General features: G+C 39.2%; 2 protein-coding genes across 3 annotated transcripts in view; both read right to left on the bottom strand.

Annotated features, from left to right (window-relative positions):
• Positions 1–1,755: 1,755 nt before the first annotated feature.
• Positions 1,756–10,053, bottom strand: LOC108260925 (ret finger protein-like 4A). The gene is made up of 3 exons (XM_017461653.3): positions 9,404–10,053; positions 4,613–4,718; positions 1,756–4,021 (listed from the first exon to the last, which is right to left on the bottom strand). The coding sequence occupies exons 1-3, from the start codon at positions 9,998–10,000 to the stop codon at positions 3,477–3,479; spliced, it is 1,248 nt and encodes a 415-aa protein (XP_017317142.3). The 5' UTR covers positions 10,001–10,053; the 3' UTR covers positions 1,756–3,476.
• A 5,248-nt stretch (positions 10,054–15,301) lies between these two features.
• LOC108260924 (E3 ubiquitin-protein ligase TRIM39) overlaps positions 15,302–20,489 on the bottom strand; it is a 17,053-nt gene continuing 11,865 nt past the window's right edge. For both annotated transcript variants that reach the window (XM_017461652.3, XM_047152202.2), the window contains exons 4-7: positions 17,525–17,758; positions 16,820–16,967; positions 16,684–16,710; positions 15,302–16,096 (exon numbers count right to left, since the gene is read on the bottom strand). In XM_017461652.3, coding sequence (XP_017317141.1) covers positions 15,561–16,096; positions 16,684–16,710; positions 16,820–16,967; positions 17,525–17,758 — 945 coding nt within the window. In that variant the 3' untranslated portion in view covers positions 15,302–15,560. The remainder of the gene's footprint in view (positions 16,097–16,683; positions 16,711–16,819; positions 16,968–17,524; positions 17,759–20,489) is intronic.

Genomic DNA, 20,489 nt, shown 5'->3' with positions numbered 1-20,489 from the left:
GGTGCCACATTTGAGCCCTTAGTGTCAGCCTCTGAGAAGCTTCTGACTCTAAAAGTAGCTATTCTGCTGGCACTGACGTCTCTCAAGCGAGTAGGACCTCTCTATTGCCCCTTCCTGCCTTGACTTTACCCTTGGATTAGCCAAGGCCTTCCTGTATCCTATGCCGGATTATTCCTAAAGTGCCTAGCTCTGCTTCCCTGTTGCAGACTTTCTGCCCTCCACTGCCCTCAAACCTGAACAAGAGAAATTGCACTGACTGTGTCCAGTAAGGGCTCTCTGTACTTACATCCACCGCTCCGGCCAATGGTGTAAGTCAGAGCAACTGCTGGTCGGCGACAGCAGAAGTGATGCTGTGTTGAAACAGCACATCTCTAACTGGATAGTGGAAGCTATCTCTATTGCTTATGAGGCGCGCGGTCATGCTACACCTCTGGGCATAAGGGCTCATTCTACTAGGGGAGTCGCCTCCTCGAAGACTTTGTCCAAAGAGGTATCCTTACAGTATTTGTGTACTGTGGCAGGTTGGTGTACGCTTCACACATTCATTTGATTTTACAGCCTGGATACACATTCCGGACCAGGCTCGAGTGTCTTGCAGTGACCCTCGGGCTCGGGTCTTTTTGAACAGGCCGTACCCTCAGTATGACGGAGTGGGTATTCTCATTCCCGAAATCTTCAGCTAATACAACGTGAAGTTCCTTTTGAAAGTGAACGTCATGTAACCCTGTTCCGTGAGAAGGGAAGGAGAGGTTGCGTAACTTTGTCATACTGGGGCATGCCTGTGAATTGTGTCTTTGCTTCACATAGTAGAGGCTGACGGCACGGTTCACGGGTGTCATTTATATATCACACGATGCACTTAATTGCCAGATTACAGCAGGCTTATAAATAGGCATGATGTTACACAAGCTTCAAAAGTCAAAATACATAAAATATATATGATTGTGTATGAACATATGTTTAAGTTGAATATATTATTTATTAACGTATATTTAAATAAGTGCTGGGGTGCATTTACATGTCACTTATTTGCAATTTGCAAAAGACACCACACTTAAAATCATGCTGCTGCTGCTGCTGCTACTCCGCTGACCCAGGGAGTTGACAATCACTGATAGTCTCCTGTCGCTTGTCCTATCTGAAAGTCATAAAGATGACATTAGTGATTGCCCTTGACTAACTTACAAGTTTAAGAACATAAAAAATATTAATTAAAAATAACATCAACACAGTCTTTAACCATGGAATTTTAACAAGGCAGGTAACGCTAATTGACCACACTGTTCAAGTATTAGTGGATTTTTTTTTTTTAAACAACATTGATGTACCTATATATACTACATGCATATGTCGTTGAGTTATATAAATATTTTTAATCAATGCATTTATTGGTTACTAATTACCAAAAATCGCAGTTCTGTCTCTCTAACTCTATGGATTCAAATAGTCCGCAAATAACTTTTGCAATAACTTCAAATAACTTTTGCAATAACTTCAAAATAACTTTTGAAATATCGGAAGTCTACATGAATCATGTGACGATCAAGCAATTTGAACTTCCGGCACGACTCTCCCTCTCTCTCTGGAACCCAAAACACCAGTGCATAATGCATTAGGAGCTGCACTTTATTATTTCAACCACCAGATGCCACCAAATGAGTGTGCACTGTATTGAAAACCTTAGAGTAATAAACCTTTTTAGTGTTAGTATTTTAGTTTTAGTATTATCCTGATTGGAGTATTCTCTTCTAGGATAACATTTGGGACATTGCTACAGAAAGCTTCATTTTGCCATCACTATTGTGAATTCAGGTAATTTAAGGACCGTGTATGATTATGAACAGGTGTGCTTGATCAAGGGATTTACCATGTGGCTTCAAAAGTGGCATGTGGTGTGACAAATATGGTATAAGTAGGATGTAATTAGTAAGCAGTAAATTAATCAATAAATAAATCCTATTGTATTTATTTGTCACCAGGAAAAAATAAAAATGCTTTAATGAATAAAAAAGTATTTGGTATTTGGTAATATAATAGTTTCTGGTTTTATGTGTGGTATGTGTGATATTGTATAAAAGCAACTTAGACAGCCTTGACAACTCAATATCAGTACTCAATTTACAGTGTGACAAAACAGACATCAAGCCTCAGTAGGGTGTGTAAGTAAGTGTACATAACAGGCACAGTAAATGTCTACTGTACTGGTTTCTTATACAGTGTATAAATATTGATATTGTAGTTATCATTAGCATTAAATACTACTGACATTAGTACATTTTTCACAATCACCTAACAAATCCTCAATCATCAAAAGAGTCACTGTAACATATTAGCAAATTCACCCTAAACATGCAAAATCTTATTTACTAGTTAAGTGACAGCAGAGCTCAAACCTAAAACCTTTAGCTTAACATAGATAAGTATAAAATGATTCTTGCATTATATTCTTGCATTGATATTTCACTGCACAGTACATTGCACTACAGTAACCACGATCTTAGATGATTTAGGATTATGAAGTAACTTTAATAACCACACAAGAACCTTTGATCCCTTTATCTGCAAATAACCATTCGTGGTTATATATGCATATTTTAGTATCAAATGGATTCCATATATTTAAATTGTAAAAATGATAACATTATAAAGAATTAAAGTTAAAGCCTTCAAATCTTTAAATCCATCCATCCATCCTCAACCACTTATCTGTTATCGGGTCACAGGGGCAGCAGCTCCAGCAGGGGAACCCAAACTTCCCTTTCCCGAGCCACATTAACCAGCTCTGACTGGGGGATCGTGAGGCGTTCCCAGGCCAGTGTGGAGATGTAATCTCTCCACCTAGTCCTGGGTCTTCCCCAAGGTCTCCTCCCAGCTGAACATGCCTGGAACACCTCCCTAGGGAGGCGTCCAGGGGGCATCCTTACCAGGTGCCTGAACCACCTGAACTGGCTCCTTTCAATGCAAAGGAGCAGTGGCTCTACTCTGAGTTGAGTAGAGAAAACCCTGAGAAAACTCATTTCGGCCACTTGTACCCGCGATCTAGTTCTTTCGGTCACTACCCAACCTTCATGACCATAGGTGAGGGTAGGAACGAAAATTGCCCGTTAGATCGAGAACTTTGCCTTCCGGCTCAGCTTTCTTTTTGTCACAATGGTGCGGTAAAGCGATTGCAATACCGCTCCCGCTGCTCCGATTCCCTGGCCAATCTCCACTCCAATGTCCCCTCACTCATGAACAAGACCCCGAGGTACCTGAACTCCTTCCCTTGGGTTAAGTACTAATTCCCTACCCGGAGTAGGCACTCCATCGGTTTTCTGCTGAGAACCATGGCCTCAGATTTAGAGGTATTAGAGGTAAAATATTTAAATGAATACAGTATATGCTTGTGAACATGTCATTCATTGTTCTTACATAAGGGTCTATGAAATTTATCGAACAGTACAGCTTTTACAGTTGCTCAAAAATTACCTTTCGCTTTAAATAGGAATGTTATTCACTGGAATTGACAGGGGAAAAAAAGGGTCATTCTCATTAAGGTGATGGCTAAAGTAGGGTTTAATTGCTGCTCCAAATGCACAGTCAGTAAATGAGTAAATGTGAGTTTCTGCTTCCATGTCATAGAAGGAGACTAACTTCTCGCTGTGATCAACAAATACCCCTACTTTACAGGGTTTATTTGAAAGAGCCAGCAGGGTGGGAAGGTCTTCCAGAGCTGCATAACTGTCATTATTATAATGCACAATTGCCCAGTATCCTTGGCTTGGTTTGAGGGAGAGTGCACCCTTCCTGTTTGCCTTCTCTCTTGCCACCTCAATATCCCAGCCTCGTTTGTTCCCAACCTCCACTACCCAGAAGGCCCTGCCTTCAGCCAGCGGGTTCTGTCCCAAAACGTTGCCAAAGACATCAAACCTCTCAGGGCAATCAGATACATCCATTTTCTCCACAGAGCTGTGCACCTGTCTCATGTCATCAGAAATTAGGAGCTGTGCATTAGCAGTGTCGGGATCCAGAGTCACATCCACTGAAAGATCAGAGATGTAAATAATGAAACACCACATATGTTCCTGATCATAGCTATCAACTGCTGTAATGTGTTTGTTTGTTTGTTTTCTTTAACACAATCACCAATAGCTATTGTATCAGTTTTGTGCTTCAAAAGGTGCACAGAGTTAAATAAGTGTTTAACTACAGTTTTATAGCAAGTCATGCCAGATTACAATTGTTAAACTAAACACCAACCGTTTACAAAATGATTACAGCATTGATCTACAATTATCATTTATCTACAACTGTCATTTATCAACTGCTGATATATAATCTTGTACCAGTCATCCTCAAACCTTATGATGATTAACAGAATCCATAACAATTACAGATTAATAGATTAAATCAGTTGCTAGGCTAAGTAGAGATAGAGGTCTCAAGTCTCACCAGTCTTACAGCAGGGTCATAATGTCTGAATCCATCATGAAGGACTCATTTTAGTTAATCATTTATAAAAATGCAGTAATTATATATACTTCAAATACTTATGAGATTTTATCTAATTGTATATCTCAATATGTCAGTACTAGGAATTTTCATTGATATTATAAAAACATTTCATACTTACCTCCATATTTCTTAATCCTTGCAGTTTCTATAAGGCAAGTGAGAAAATAAATCAATAAATAAATGGTAGTCACAGTGATGACAAAACAAGTACATAATACATTTGGCTGGAAAGCAGTAAAAGCCATTTCCCTCACCAATTATGGGGGGGTTCTAAAACTCGTCCTTAATATTAGCCATCATGGTCACCTCCATGCTCCTTGTGCCAAAGCTCAAATCAGTATGCAAAAAATAGACGTCTGCCTCAGTCTGGTGACGTAGTAGAAACGCGTCACGAAGACTATATAAGGCACCCATAAACTAGGTCATTTAGCTTCTATTTGTTTGAAGGAAGACAATTTGCAGGCATGCAAAGTATGGCAAATAAGATGCTATGTCTCGTTCCCTTCTCAGGGAACATACGTAACCCAGATGTTCCCTTTCCAAGGGAACTTTACATTGCGTCACGTTTGACGCGTTGGCAACGAGAATGCTCTGCAACAACTGGCTGATCAAATCACAGATATGGGAACAACAATATCCGGACTCAGTTATTATTATTCTTGGGAATTTTAAAAAAGCAAATCTCACACGTGAACTGCCCAAATACAGACAGCACATTACATGCCCAACCAGAGATAGGAACATCCTGGATCATTGCTACACAGCAATAAAGGATGAATATCACTCTGTCCCTAGAGCAGCTTTGGGACGCTCCGATCAATGTCTGGTTCATTTTCTTCCAATCTACAGACAGGAATTAAAATCAGCCAAGCTTGTAGTAAAGACTGTAAAGAGATGGCCAATGAAGCAGCACTGGAACTACAAGCCTGCTTTGATTGCACAGATTGGAGTATTTTTGAGACTGCAGCTACCGACCTGGACGAGCTCACAGATACTGTTACATCATACATCAGTTTCTGTGAGGATATGTGCATTCCTACTAGGACTTATTTAACGTTTAACATTGACAAACCGTGGTTTACAGCAAAGCTCAGGCAACTTTGTTGGTCCAAAGAGGATGCTTACAAGGGTTTAAGTCTTGTACAATCAGGCCAGGAACACACTGAATTAGGAGATCAGACTGGCTAAAAGAAGATACTCTGAGATGACCCAACATCAGTGTGGGGTGGCATGTGTTCTACTGTAGATTTAAAAGGCCCAATCTCACACCCCACACTCACTCTGACCTTCACTTCACATAAACACCAACACCTCCTGCAACCCCCCTCCTCCGCCTCCTAATACTCAACATGCACTTAAGATCTAATAGAGGTGTGCTATGTCTTTCAGAAACAAAAAAACAAACAAAACGCTTCAGGCCCAGACGGTATTTCCATCATGTGTCACAGATCCTGTGCCAACCAGCTGGACCCCATCTTCACACAGATCTTCAACAGATCACTGCAGCAGTGTGAAGTCCGCTTTAAATGCTGCTTTAAATGCTCAATCATCATTCCTGTCCCAAAGAAACCCAAAATCACAGGACTTAATGACTACAGACCTGTCACCCTGACATCTGTGGTCATGAAATCATTTTAGAGACTAAAGGACCATTTCTAGATCCCCTTCAATTTACTTATCAAGCAAACAGGTCTGTGAAGGATGCAGTCAACATACGATTGCATATTTTTTGCAACATCTGGACAGACCAGGGACATATGCAAGGATCCTTTTTGTGGACTTCAGTGGAGCATTCAATACTATCATCCCAGCTATGCTCCAGACCAAACTACACCAGCTCTCTGTTCCCATGTCTATATGGCTGTGTATTACCAGCTTTCTGATGGACAGGCAGCAGCTTGTGAGACTGGGTAAATTCACTTGCAGCACCTGTACAATCAGCACTAGTGCCCCCATGGATGTGTCCTCTCCTCACTACTCTTCCCTCTCTATAAAAATGACTGCATCACCAAGGACCCCTCTGTCAAGCACCTGACGTTTGCAGACGACACCACTATCGTCAGCCTCATTCAAGATGACGATGAGTCTGCACACAAAAGGGAGGTTAAACAGCTGGCTGTCTGGTGCAGTCAAAAGAACCTTGAGCTGAACAAGCTCAAAATAGTGGAGATGATTGTGGACTTTAGGAGGAGCACCCCAACACTGGCCCCCTCACCATTCTAAACAGCACTTTGGCAGCAATGGACTCATTCAGGATCATGGACACTACCATCTCACAGGACCAAATTCAGTTGCATTCCCACACCCCGGCAGACTCAAGGGAGAGAGTTTTTTTTTTTTTAAAGTGAAAGTATCATAAGTTCGTTACCCTGCCCAGCTCACTGAAGAGGGACATAAGAACATTGGAAATTGTTGAATAGATGATGCCCTACAGACATACTTGGGTGCAATAAAAACCTCAAAGTCCCATTAAACCATTAGAATGGTCCTCAGATCCTGATCCAGATCCAGATCCAGGCCCAGGACTACTCGATGCCCCCGGGAGCTTGAAGCAGCAAGGCAGTAGTCTATCGAATGCCTCCATCCGTTTTTCCACTTCCTGAAACCTATCCACAACAGTATTTATTGCATCGTCAAACAGGCCTGCAGGAAAAACAGGGGCATTCAATAAATATACTTTGTCTCTCTCTTTTATTCCCAATAAATGAAGCCACATATGCCTCGCCATGACCACAAAATCAGCCAAAGAACGGCCGATGGCACCGGCCGTCTGCTTCGTGGCATAGTGAGACAAATCTGTGGCTCGGCAGAGCTCCACAACTACCTTGGGACCAATACCCTCGCCACTATCAAGCTCTTACAGCAGTTCAGCTTGATAAGCTTGAAGCACAGCCATAGTATGCAAAACCTTACAAGCCTGACCTGCTGCCGCATAAGCCTTGCCCACTAACTGTGAGGACACCCTGTATGGCTTCTTAGGCAATGCCTACTAAGTAGGCCCTCTAAGTATGCTACCAGCCAGCTCCCTTCAGTCAAGAAAAGAGCCAGCTGAGCCCAGAGTTTTTTGTGAGAATTTCTCACATGGCACACAGACAGCCCCTTCAAGGAGTTGCCTAGCATGCTCTTCCACCAAACATTTAAACACAGAAAGTGTGCCAGTCATCCTCCAGGAGAAAACAGGAGCATGGTGGAACAACTCTGTGAGACTGAACTGCTGGCTTTGTCATCATTCTTAGCAGCCATTGTGCAGTTAAATTCTGTGTTTTATAATACTGCAGCAGCCAACATGCGCAAGAGGCGAGCTATGATTAGACCGATCAGCAACAAATCTCATTTCAAGTGGCGTAAGCCATACATGGAACTCCGATTTGTTGTGCCTGCAGGTGACCAGCACTGTTGTGCCTGCCAATAAACTGCAACGAACTTCCTGTTTACACTTGTATGCACATGCCCAGTGTGCATGAATGGTCATGTGACATGCATATTCTGTCATGTAGTGTGGATGGAGATCGTTTCTGAAACACAGCGGAAATGCCAGTGTGGACAAGGACCGTTTTGTAAAATGTAAAATGCATTAGTGTAAACATGGTCTCAGACAACATTTCCACCAGGGGGCGTTTCCACAGCATCAAGCATGACACAATGTAGAGTTCCCTTGGAAAGGGAACATCACTATAATTTGATAATTCATTTTAAAGTGTAGTTGTGTAACAATGTGAGTTCAAATAAACTGTGTTGCTGAGTTGTACAGTAGATTAGTTATGGGGACTCACAAGGCAGATTGCTGCAGAATTGTCCAGCTCCTTCACTTTCTCCTCTCTGCTATTTTCCCTGTTTCATCTCACTTATAACAGTGCCCAGTTATAACAACTTATAACAATGCCCAGCTCTGCCTGTGAGGAAGTATATCTTTACACATCAGCAGGACGATTCCACAGTGGGGTGCCATTTATCCCTCTGTAAAATTATTTTTCACTTTCCAACATTGATTAAAATAATAATAATAATAATTATATATCTAAATCTATATCTATATCTATATCTATCTATCTATCTATCTATCTATATATATATATATATATATATATATATATATATATATATATATATATATATATATATATATATATATATATATATATATTTAATTAATCATTTTACAGAAAGCATTTTAAAACCAAAATATAAAATTTTCCATACATTTTTTCTTAAAGTAGTAATAGTGACCTTGTCAGTCAATATCATCAAATCACAAATAAATAAATACATATTTTTCTTCTTCCCATGATCTTCAGGAAATTTAGATAATGCAGCCTGTGACTTTTGGAATATTTCAAATATTTCATAGAAGTGAATATGTTCAGCTAACAGGATTGTGTGAATGTTGTGTGACACAACTGGTAGTGGGTAGTTTGGTTTGTAAAATCTGATTGGATCAACCATGTTCAAAGACTTTCTAAGATCCTTGATATTCTCACATCTGCGACCACAGTCATTCAATTCTGTATGAACCAATAAACTGTTTTACCTAAATAATTATTTTTTTTTCATAGAATATCATAATCTTTTCCTGTTGTGTTGTTTGTTGCAATAAAACCTTACTGGTAACAGATTACATTGTGTGGCAGAGAAATCTTATATTGCAAATATTATTCATAATAAGTAAAATTATTTACTGAACTCTGGATTCTCCATTTCTCAACATTTATTGTCATTTTATAAGGGGGCTTTAGGCACTGCGTTTAGTGTCATGCCTAAGAACACCCTTACCTGAAAACTTTATCTTACCTTATTGGTTTAATTTATAGCTCACTTTTAAATTAAATTAGCTTTATTAACAACAAAACTCAAAAACAAATAGAGACCTAATCATATTCTAGCAAGAAGTATCAAAGCATTTTTTTTTTACCTGCCTTCTGTCTCTTTCTTCCTCCACAGACACCACATTTGTCCTACCTTTCACACAGAGACTGCAGATTAACTTCCCCTCGCTGACTGAATAGAGCTCCAGAGGCCTGCTGTGGATCATGCATGCTCGCTGATCCAGCTCATTCAGTGGCTCCACCAGTTTATGCCCTTTGGAATGTAGCTTGTTGTGGTGCCTTTTAAGATGTTGATTGCAGTATGACAACAAGCACATCAGACAGGACTTGACTGCTTTATACTTGCGACTATCAGGGCAGACATCACAGGGGACCTCCTCCGGCTGTCCAGTGAACTCATCAGGACTGGAACTCTGGGCTTCATAGAAATCCTTCAGAATATCTCTAAAGGCAATGTTTACTTGTGGTTTTAATCTCAGATGCTGCTTGCACAATGAGCAGACTAGGTCATTCATGGCCATGTGGCGATCCAGGCATCTCTTGCAGAACGTGTGACCACAGGCGGTAGTGACAGGCTCCTCCAGAACATCAGTACAAATGGAACATTGGAAGTGTTGCAAGATGGCCACAGGAGTGTCCCGTAGAGTAGTGTAGGAAGGTGTGAAGGATCTGAAGGGATTCATGTCTGTGGTTTGATTGTGGTGAAAATCCAGGTTAACTGTTGATAATTGATACAGACTGGTAATTTAGCAATATTTGGCAGTTCTTTGAGGCAAAACCCCCCCTCTCTCTCCCTCTATACATTATATATATATATATATATATATATATATATATATATATATATATATATATATATATATATATATATATATATATAGACAGATAGATAGATACAAATTTAATGATTACAAGAAAAATGGGTAAGACCAAGGAATATAGCTGTGATGTGTAGCAAAAGGTTGTTGAGCGTCACAAAATAGGAACTGGCTATAAGAAAACAGCACATGCATTGAAAATGCCCATTTCCACCATCAGGGCAATAATTAAGAAGTTCCAGTCAACTGGAAATGTTATGAATCAACCTGGAATTGGATGTGTGTCTATATTGTCTCTATGCACTGTGTAGAGGATGGTTCAAGTGGACCAAAAATCTCCAAGGATCACAGCTGGAGAACTGCAGAAGTTAGTTGTGTCTTGGGGTCAGAAAGTCTCCAAAACTACAATATGAAGTCACCTACATCACCACAAGTTGTTTGGAAGGGTTTCAAGAAAAAAGCCTCTACTTTCATCCAAAAACAATCTCAAGCGTCTTCAGTTTGCCAGACACTACTGGAACTTCAAATGGGATCGTGTTCTATGGTCAGATGAAACCAAAATAGAGTTGGCAGTAAACACCAGAGGTGGTTTTGGCACACACAGAGAGGAAGCCATATGGAAAAGTACCTCATGCCCACAGTTAAATATGGTGATGGCTATTTAATGTTTTGGGGCTGTCTCTCTGCCAGAGGACCTGGATGTTTTGTTAGGATACATGGCATCATGGACTCTAAAATATCAACACATATTAAATGAAAACCTGACTGCCTCTGCCAGAAAGCTTAAAATGGGCCGTGGTTCTATCTTCCAGAAGGACAATGATCCAAAACATACATCAAAATCAACACAAAAACTGTTTACTGACCAGAAAATCAAGGTCCTGCCATGGCCATCCCAGTCCCCTGACTTGAAACCCATAGAAAGCCTGTTGGGTGAACTGAAGAGGAGAGTCCACCAGAGTGGACCTCAAAATTTGAAGGATCTGGAGAGATTCTGTATGGAGGACTGGTCTCAGATCCGTTGCCATGTATTCTCCAAACTTAATCCAAAACAAACAGAATCACTCCGAAAGCACCACTCTTCGGGGCTGGGCAAGGCCAAAATAATAAATAAAACAGTCACTATCTTCCCCGTATCAATTTAACTAACCTAACAAAAAAAAGGTATGTCAAACGAAAATACAGAGTCTAACCTGTCTCCTTAACTGAGGCAAAAACAGTGAACAAAAAGTAGAGCCCAAAAATAAACGGCACCCAACCCCTACAGCTTTCGTGACAGTAAGAAGAGAAATATTTACAATGAAAGATATATTTACAATTCAGGCGTACACTCTGCCACAATGTAGGACAAAACAGATGAATGGGACAACACAATATCCTACCACTCACTTCTTTCACTCGTACAAAATACAACAAGCAAGCGATTTCACTCAAACACCCGGGAAAAACGAACGCTACTCAATCGTACGGACGCCATCAAAGACACACCACACATCTGAATTCCTACCGACCTAACGTTCTTCCTACTTTATAAAAGACGCACAATCTTCTCCTCTCCAATCCCTGTGCAGTACGTCAGCACGTCAAATTAGGACGGAGCGACCTGTGAGAGCGAAACGGGAGAGAGAGAGAGAGAGAGAGCGCTCATCACCCACACACAATACGTCTCCTGATGTAACATATATATATATATATATATATATATATATATATATATATATATATATATATATATAAAATCTCACTGTTATGTTTGCAGTGAAACACAAAAGGAGAATTTTGAAGACTGTTTACACAGCTATATTTTAAAAGCAGTCCATATGACACAAAGCTCTCATATGGCCACTTGGAGTATAGTTTTTATGGCGCCTTTTTAGTGCACCTTTAAAGCTCATTATCAGTATCTTCTGCCATTTTATGGAATAAAGCTGTTATACATTAGAAAAGTGTGTGTATGTGTGGGGGTCTTCTTTTATGTTATGAAAAGTAACAGTATTTGAGTTTGCTTTAATTAGATCATGAAATGTAAAATAAAATATGAGCCAACATATTGACAAAGTAATATGTAGCCTACAATTATTGTCATAATCCCACTATGAGGATGACATTTATAAGTAACAACATTCCATTGGTGTTATGTGGTTTTACTAATGGTTTACAAATGAGTTCCCTTAACTAAATTTAACCACAGTAATGACGTGTAACATTACAGATGCCACAAAATATTGTTTTGGTGACACTGAGAAACATTTAAGTGATTAATGTGTTAGGGAACAGTTTGTGTGTGGGCAGAAAGCACAGCATCCTCATGCACATCAAGAACATGAGAGTAAATTAGTAACTAAAAGAATAAAAATAACACTTCTTTAGACAGGGTTTTGAGTATTCCACTTATTTACATTTATGAAAATTGTAAAGATAATAATCCATGATTGCAGAATATTAATGAATGGAATAGGAGTGTACACAGCAAATACTGTACATGTAAATGACAGATGAATAGACAGAAGATTTCATTTTATTCGAGTAATCTAATTTAATTGCAGCTCAATTTTGTTTTATTAATATAATCCAACTATTGACATTTACATGTTAGATTCATTTCAGAAAATATATTAATTCATTAAAATCATCAGACATTTTTTTTCTAAGCCTTCCAAACCATAGACCCCAAAAAATTACACTGTGGTAGCATTTACATTTAAGACATTTTATTAATTTAATATTAAAAGCCTGGCTGTAACAACAGCTCTGTCAGTTCTTAAGTTATTGATATTTTGAAGCACAAGCAGTTGCATCTCCATAACACCAGGGTTGATATTGATGCTTCACTTCACTCAGCCACTAGGTGTCAGTTTAAAGCACCAAAACGTCATATTGACTGTTGCATAACAGGAAATACAATCACTGAGCAGGTCTTTGTAAAAATCCAATCTAAACTTATTCCTATTGTCCTTGTAATAGTGTTCAGCACTCTTTGTTGTGTGTTATCTCCATCACTGGAAAGATGCTCAGTATGTCTGAGGCTTTATCACAGTAGTACAGGGGGAAAAACTGATAAATTTTCTCTTGGAATGATAAAGGTGTAGACCTGGACATATTACATTATAAAAGGACACCTGGACATATTGGACATATGGACATATTACATCATAAAATGACACCTAGCTTTCTTCAAAGTCCACATACACACCCACTCTCTTTAGCTTGGGGTCGACAGGATGACACAGCCCAGGGTGATGACCACTGTGCCAAAATGCTGTGGTGGGTCAGGCAGGTCTTGCCATGCCCCAGGTGATGCAACTGTGATCTGCCCTCAGAGAGTCGAAGCCAAGGATTGGTTGTGAGAGGATCAAGGGTCACATCCACATTACAAAATAAAAAAAAGAAACTCTGATGGAACAAGGAATCATAAGATTTTTTCTTCAGCTCTGTACGGAAGAAAAAAAAATTGGGGGTTTCATTATACATATTGCAAAGTGTCCGTAGTGTATGAATGGGTGTGTGAATGTGTATGTGATTGTGCCCTGCAATGGATTGGCACCCTGTCCAGGGTGTACCCCGCCTTGTGTCCAATGATTCCTGGGATAGGCTCCAGGTTCCCCGTGACCCTGAAAAGGATAAGCCATATAGAAGGTGAATGGATGGATAGATGGATATTAGGGAGCTTTCACACCAATGAATCAAAGAGTTTTCAGTGTTACATGCCCCTCAGTCAAAATATTTGTAATTTTTAGGTCCATTTAATTTTGTGCAGTGTGAAAGCAAACCAAACCAAATAGCAACCAGAATCATCAACTTTCCAGTAATGCAGACTCAGTTAGCGCCTTGCGGGGGGGGGGGGGGGGGGGGGGGGTGAGTGTGTGTGTGTGTGTGTGAGTGTGTGTGTGTGTGTGAGAGAGAGTGTGAATGGGACACAGTGTAAAGCACTTTGGATAAAAGCGCTATACAAGTGCGCCATTTAACACGGCAGTGATTGTTTTCTACATGCAACACGGCACTGCATTTTTTATAATGAACAAAACAATGGCAAATGCACCAGCATGAGTTATATAGAATATATCATACATAATATGTAGAATTATTATTATTATTATTATTATTATTATTATTATTATTATTATTATTATTATTATTATTATTATTCTATAAATATAAAAGCCATTTTAGTATTTACTATGGGTGATTTTTGGTACTTATTGTACTTTGTATTCATGATTATTTATTGTTACAGAGAAGAAGAAAAATGCTTCTGAACCTCCTCACACTTCTTCTGAGGCCTTCTCCCATAACACCCACATGGAGGTTTCCACTGCAAAACTGACCGCTCTATCTACCCTCCAGAGAAGTCAGAGGAGAAGAGTCACTCAAGTGTCCATTAGGAGAGCAAGTGTTTCTTCACCTGGGGCTCTGGCACTATTTAAAAAAAAAACATTAGATTTTATTTTATTTATTTTTTAAGTATGTTTCAGACTTTTTGTGTGTGTGAAATTACACATTTTGTAATAGATTTCATGCTACTGCCATTTGTTTTCATTTTGTCCCATTTGGAGATGTTTGGTGCCATTTGGAGAGAGAAAAAAAAAAGTTTGCTATTTCTAGAAGTCTGCAATTTTTTAAAGCTTTGTGCCATTTTTATAAGCTTTGTGCCATTTAGTGAGGTTTTATGTCATTTAGAAACGTTTGGTGCTATTTGGAGAGGTTTTGTGCAATTTTGGAGAGGGTTTTACCTGTGTTTGGATAACCTTACACACAATTTTAGTGGTTAGAGATAATTTCCTTATATTTTGGGTGTTCATGGACAAGTACTTGGGGCATCTTTGAGACCAGGAATGGGGTTGATATCAACATTTGTGAAGATATAACATTTGTGTTATAAGTAAACATTAAAAAAAAAAAAAAAAAATAATAATAATAATAATAATAATAATAATAATAATAATAATAAAAATCTGAATATATTGCCCCAGGTAGGCTATGTAAAAAAAATAAATACTTGAAATAACAGCTAATTCTTAAAGTCTTAAGTGTCTACTTTCATATGAGCCATTACCCACTACTGTGGTGTGTGATATCACAAAACAAATCAATGCTGAACACAAGTACCCCCAAAACAGACAATAATGCCTTTTTTTAGCTACTGCGAAAAGAACTTAACCACAGAAGAACCTTTGATCCCTTTATTTGCAAATATCCATTCCTGATTATATACATATGTTAGTATCAAATGTAATGCATATATATAAATTGCCAGTAAAATCACAATATTATAAAGAATTAAAGTTAAAGCCTTCAGATATTTAAATGAACAGTATATGCTTGTGAACATGTCATTCATTGTTCTTACATAAGGGTCTACGAAAGTTATTAAACAGTACAGCTTTTACAGTTGCTCAAAAATTACCTTTCGCTTTAAATAGAAATCTTATTCACTGGAATTGACGGGGCAAATGACCAAAGGGTCATTCTCATTAAGGTGAGGGCTAAAGTAGGGTTTAATTACTGCTCCAAATGCACAGTCAGTAAATGAGTAAATGTGAGTTTCTGCTTCCATGTCATAGAAGGAGACTAACTTCTCACTGTAATCAACAAACACTCCTACTTTACAGGGTTTATTTGAAAGAGACAGCAGGGTGGGAGGGTCTTCCAGAGCTGCATAATTGTCATCATTATAATGCACAATTGCCCAGTATCCTTGGCTTGGTTTGAGGGAGAGTGCACCCTTCCTGTTTGCCTTCTCTCTTGTCACCCCAATATCCCAGCCTCGTTTGTTCCCAACCTCCACTACCCAGAAGGCCCTGCCTTCAGCCAGCGGGTTCTGTCCCAAAACGCTGCCAAAGACATCAAACCTCTCAGGGCAATCAGATACATCCATTTTCTCCACAGAGCTGTGCACCTGTCTCATGTCATCAGAAATTAGGAGCTGTGCATTAGCAGTGTCGGGATCCAGAGTTACATCCACTGAAAGATCAGAGATGTAAATACTGAATCAGCAAACATGTTCCTGATCATAGCTATCAACTGCTGTAATGTGTTTGTTTGTTTTCTTTAACACAATCACCATTAGCTATTATATCAGTTTTGTGCTTCAAAAGGTGCACAGAGTTAAATATGTGTTTAATTACAGTTATATAGCAAGTCATGCCAGATTACAATTGTTAAACTGAACACCAACCATTTACAAAATGATTACAGCAGTGATCTACAATTATCATTTATCTACAACTGTCATTTATCAACTGCTGATATATAATTCTGTACCAATCATCCTCAAACCTTATGATGATTAACAGAATCCATAACAATTACAGATTAATAGATGAAATCAGTTGCTAGGCTAAGTAGAGATAGAGGCCTCAAGTCTCACTAGTCTTACAGCAGGGTCATAATGTCTGAATCCTTCATGAAGGACTCATTTTAGTTAATCATTTATAAAAATGCAGTAATTATATACACTTCAAATACTTATGACATTTTATCTAATTGTATATCTCAATATGCCAGTACTAGGAATTATCATTGATATTATAAAAACATTTGAAACTTACCTTCATATTTCTTAATCCTTGCAGTTTCTATAAGGCAAGTGAGAAAATAAATCAATAAATAAATGGTAGTCACAGTGATGACAAAACAAGTACATAATACATTTGGCTGGAAAGCAGTAAAAGCCATTTCCCTCACCAATTCTGGAGAGTTTCTCAAACTCGTCCTTAATATTAGCCATCATGGTCACCTCCATGCTCCTTATTGTGCCAAAGCTCAAATCAGTATCCAAAAAAATAGACGTCCAGTCATTGCCATTATCTTCCATTTTGTCAGAGGGATAACTCTTTAAAAAAATACAAAAAATAAAAAAGTTAAAGTTTAGGTAAGTCTCCTACCATGTGACATCTTCATGTGACTTTTTGCTTTTTGGTTTGTCTGAAACAATTAAAGCTAATACTGTGGTTTATGAGTGAAAGATATGTGAAAATGTAAAAAGTAGTTTCATTCATCTGCTCAGAACTTTATTCTTCCATGGTTTGGGTGATATTTGTGTGGAATTTTCTCATTTACTATTATTTACTGAAGGACATTGTGACTGTAATGCATAATGTATAGAAGGTAGTTGTAAGTGGGTAAATATAGACATATAGAAATATTAATTTGACATTAGGGGCATCTGACGTAAGGTTTTCTCAAACTAAAACATGATTTGTCCCTATTTATCTGAATAATAAAAGATTTGTGGTATTTCTTGATGGTTGACTCAGAACCTTGCTGTATATATTATTCTACAAAACATCTAACGTACTAAATATAACTATGAGCTAAATTACACTGTCTGCATCCAAAGAGAAAAGGTTTATTCTGTGATGGAAACACCACAAGTGATTAGTAGCTGACCTGTAGGAAGAAGACAGGATCTTCTTCATCTCTCAGTGTTTGTAGATCTGAGATGGTGTTACTCAATGTGGTGATCTTTCTCTGCAAATCTCTTTTCAGCTCCTCTGCCTCCTGTTCCACGTCCTTCTTCCGTCCTTCTAAAGGGCTCAACACCTCATTCTCTGCTTTCTGAATTGCTTTCTTTATGGCATTGAAAACCTTTTTAATTTCCTTTGTCTCCTGGTCAATCAGAGCCTGTAAAGATTTGGAGGCCATTAGAAGTGGAGGGCATCAGTGTTGTTTCTTAACATGCATGTGAAATGTAGCTTTCTTTTTCAAGGTTCATTTGCTGTTGATTATTCTCTGTTATACTACAGCACTGTTGTAATCTGAGTGTAATATGACTGTCAGAATGTGCTTATTAATTTTCTATAACAATGCATCTCTGATAGTACTATCAGGTGATAGTTCAAATGGTTCATATTAATGGACTGATACTAATATTTTACATAATCCACATAATCTAAGACTAATAATAAATGTTTTTGTTTGTTGTTAGAGCTGTATTTTCCCATTAACAGATAGCTTAATCAGATCTATCAGATCATCTATACTTGAAAACATCTGGGTTACATATGTAACCCTGTTCCCTGAGAAGGGAACGAGACATTGCCTCACGTTTTGGGAACGCCACCTGGCGGAAACGGGGTCTGAATGCCTGTGAAATCACGCCAATCTGATTGAGCTGCCTCAGTCTGGAGACTCCGTGCTCCTTATTGTGAAAAGCTCAAATCAGTATCCAAAAAAATAGATGTCTGCCTCAGTCTGGTGACGTAGTAGAAACGCGTCACAAAGACTATGTAAGGCACCCATAAACTAGGTCATTTAGCTTCTATTTGTTTGAAGGAAGAAGGAAGACATGGCAAAGTATGGCCAACAAGATGCAATGTCTCGTTCCATTCTCAGGAAACATACGTAACCCAGACATTCCCTTTCCAAGGGAACTCTACATTGCGTCATGTTTGACGCGTTGGGAACGAGAATGCCCACTATGCCATACTGCACCACGTCTATCAAAAAATTACTTACAGCATATCCTCAGATAATGCCTTAGAGGAAGCCACACCCTCAAGTGTGACAACCTAAGTCTGCTTGAATCTACTGGCAATCTTTATACCACGAAAGAATAGAGGTATTTTAGAGTGTGCACTTCCTTGTGGATAAAGCTCTAGTATTGAAAACACCTAGGAGTTGGTACCCCCTCAGGGGCCAGACTTATAGCCTACACTGCTTCAACAGGGCTATGATGTCTGAACACCATACTTGGGAGATGGTCAAAGTGGAGCTACCAGCAGCAGACTTTACTGGTTTTGACGAACCCCTTGTTCTGAAAACAGAGCTATTGGGAAAGAGGTGTGGCCTCAACCACACCATTCCCTGGGCCTCAGCCCCTACCTTGGTAGGATGTCTGTGTTCTACAATATTCCCCCTTTAGATATAAAAAGAAGTATGTACTCTGTGTTTATACCAGCACTAACAGACTCAACATATGATTTCTCGGTGGGAAAAAGCGACTTTAGATAACAGTGTCGAAACTAACTGTCCTTAATGAGCATGTGACCACCTAAACAGCAACTATATAACTTAAATTCTGCTGAGAAGCAATCATGTAAATAACCATCACCTCAGTTACTGGGTTTATCTAACACTAATCGTACCATGATGAAAAGCAACACATATTAGAGCATACTCTTCCCTGTGGATGAACTTCAGCACTAAGCATATATTCAGCCGATACCTACCCACACCCCCAGTCTGCCTGTGTAACATCTTGTAGCCCCACACCTCAGTGACAGGGTCTAACTGATGATATCCGCACCACGAAGTGAAGCAACACGTATTTAGAGCATACACTTCCTGTGGGCAAATTTGAAGCGTTTGTAGAATCCACAGCACCACCTAGTAGTCACTGGGTTCCACTATGCTATTGGACTCATGATGTGAAAGAGACACATAAGAGAGCATACAACTTCCCCATGATAAAGAGACACAGACATGTGAGATGCACGAGAGGGCGACGAGCAGGTGTGCTGGTCAAGCTTTCGAACAGCGCTGCTGAGCATTCATCTAGCGAATCTCCGCTCCCTGCCTACCAAACATACGAACTATAAATCCTCACCCATACAAACAAGGACTTTTCAAACTCTGCTGTCTTGTGCTTCACAGAAACCTGGCTGAACGAAGCCATTCCAGACAGTGTGTTACATCTGCCAGGCTTTCAGCGGTTCAGAGCGGATTGCATCATGGATTTAATGGGGAAACTGCCATTCCCTCTCTCCTTCTGTCGATCTACACATGATATTATGGAGATGCCAGTGATCCTGATCCTTTCTGCTCTCCGGACCTGCCTGATCCATCCTGATGCCCTACCTCTGGATGGAGCGCTCATCAACTGGAAGCTACATTCTGCCACTGAGGACGACCCCAAGCAGGGCAGCCTGGACATTGCTGAGGATGGTGCCAATTGAAGTACCATGGAAACGGATTTGGACCTCAATTTCACAGGGACATTTTCGCTGTGGTTGCTGCTATCTCCTTAGGACTGCAATTACCACATACAATTTTGCACTCAAGTCTCCTTTAGTGAACAGTGAATTAGTTTAAAAAAAAAAAAAGACTTCATATGAAAACCATAATGAACTTTCCTTTATTTTCACACTATCCGTTGTTACCTAGATGAGGATGGGTTCCCTTCTGAGTCTGATTCCTCTCAAGTTTTATACCTCATCTCATCTTAGGGAGTTTTCCCTTGCCATCATCTCCACTGGCTTGCTCATTAGGGAAAATTCACTCACTTAAAATCTGTATCCTGTGTTTATATATTTCTGTAAAACTGCTTTGAGACAATGTCCATTGTTAAACACGCTATACAAATAAAATTGAATTGAATTGACAACAAGAGGAGGTGGAAATTGTTTTTACATCA

Source organism: Ictalurus punctatus, chromosome 29, assembly GCF_001660625.3.
Source record: "Ictalurus punctatus breed USDA103 chromosome 29, Coco_2.0, whole genome shotgun sequence".
In the NCBI taxonomy this organism is placed as follows: Eukaryota; Metazoa; Chordata; class Actinopteri; order Siluriformes; family Ictaluridae; genus Ictalurus; species Ictalurus punctatus.
The sequence above is the reverse complement of the archived record's forward strand: the minus strand, read 5'-3'. Positions and strand labels throughout refer to the sequence as shown.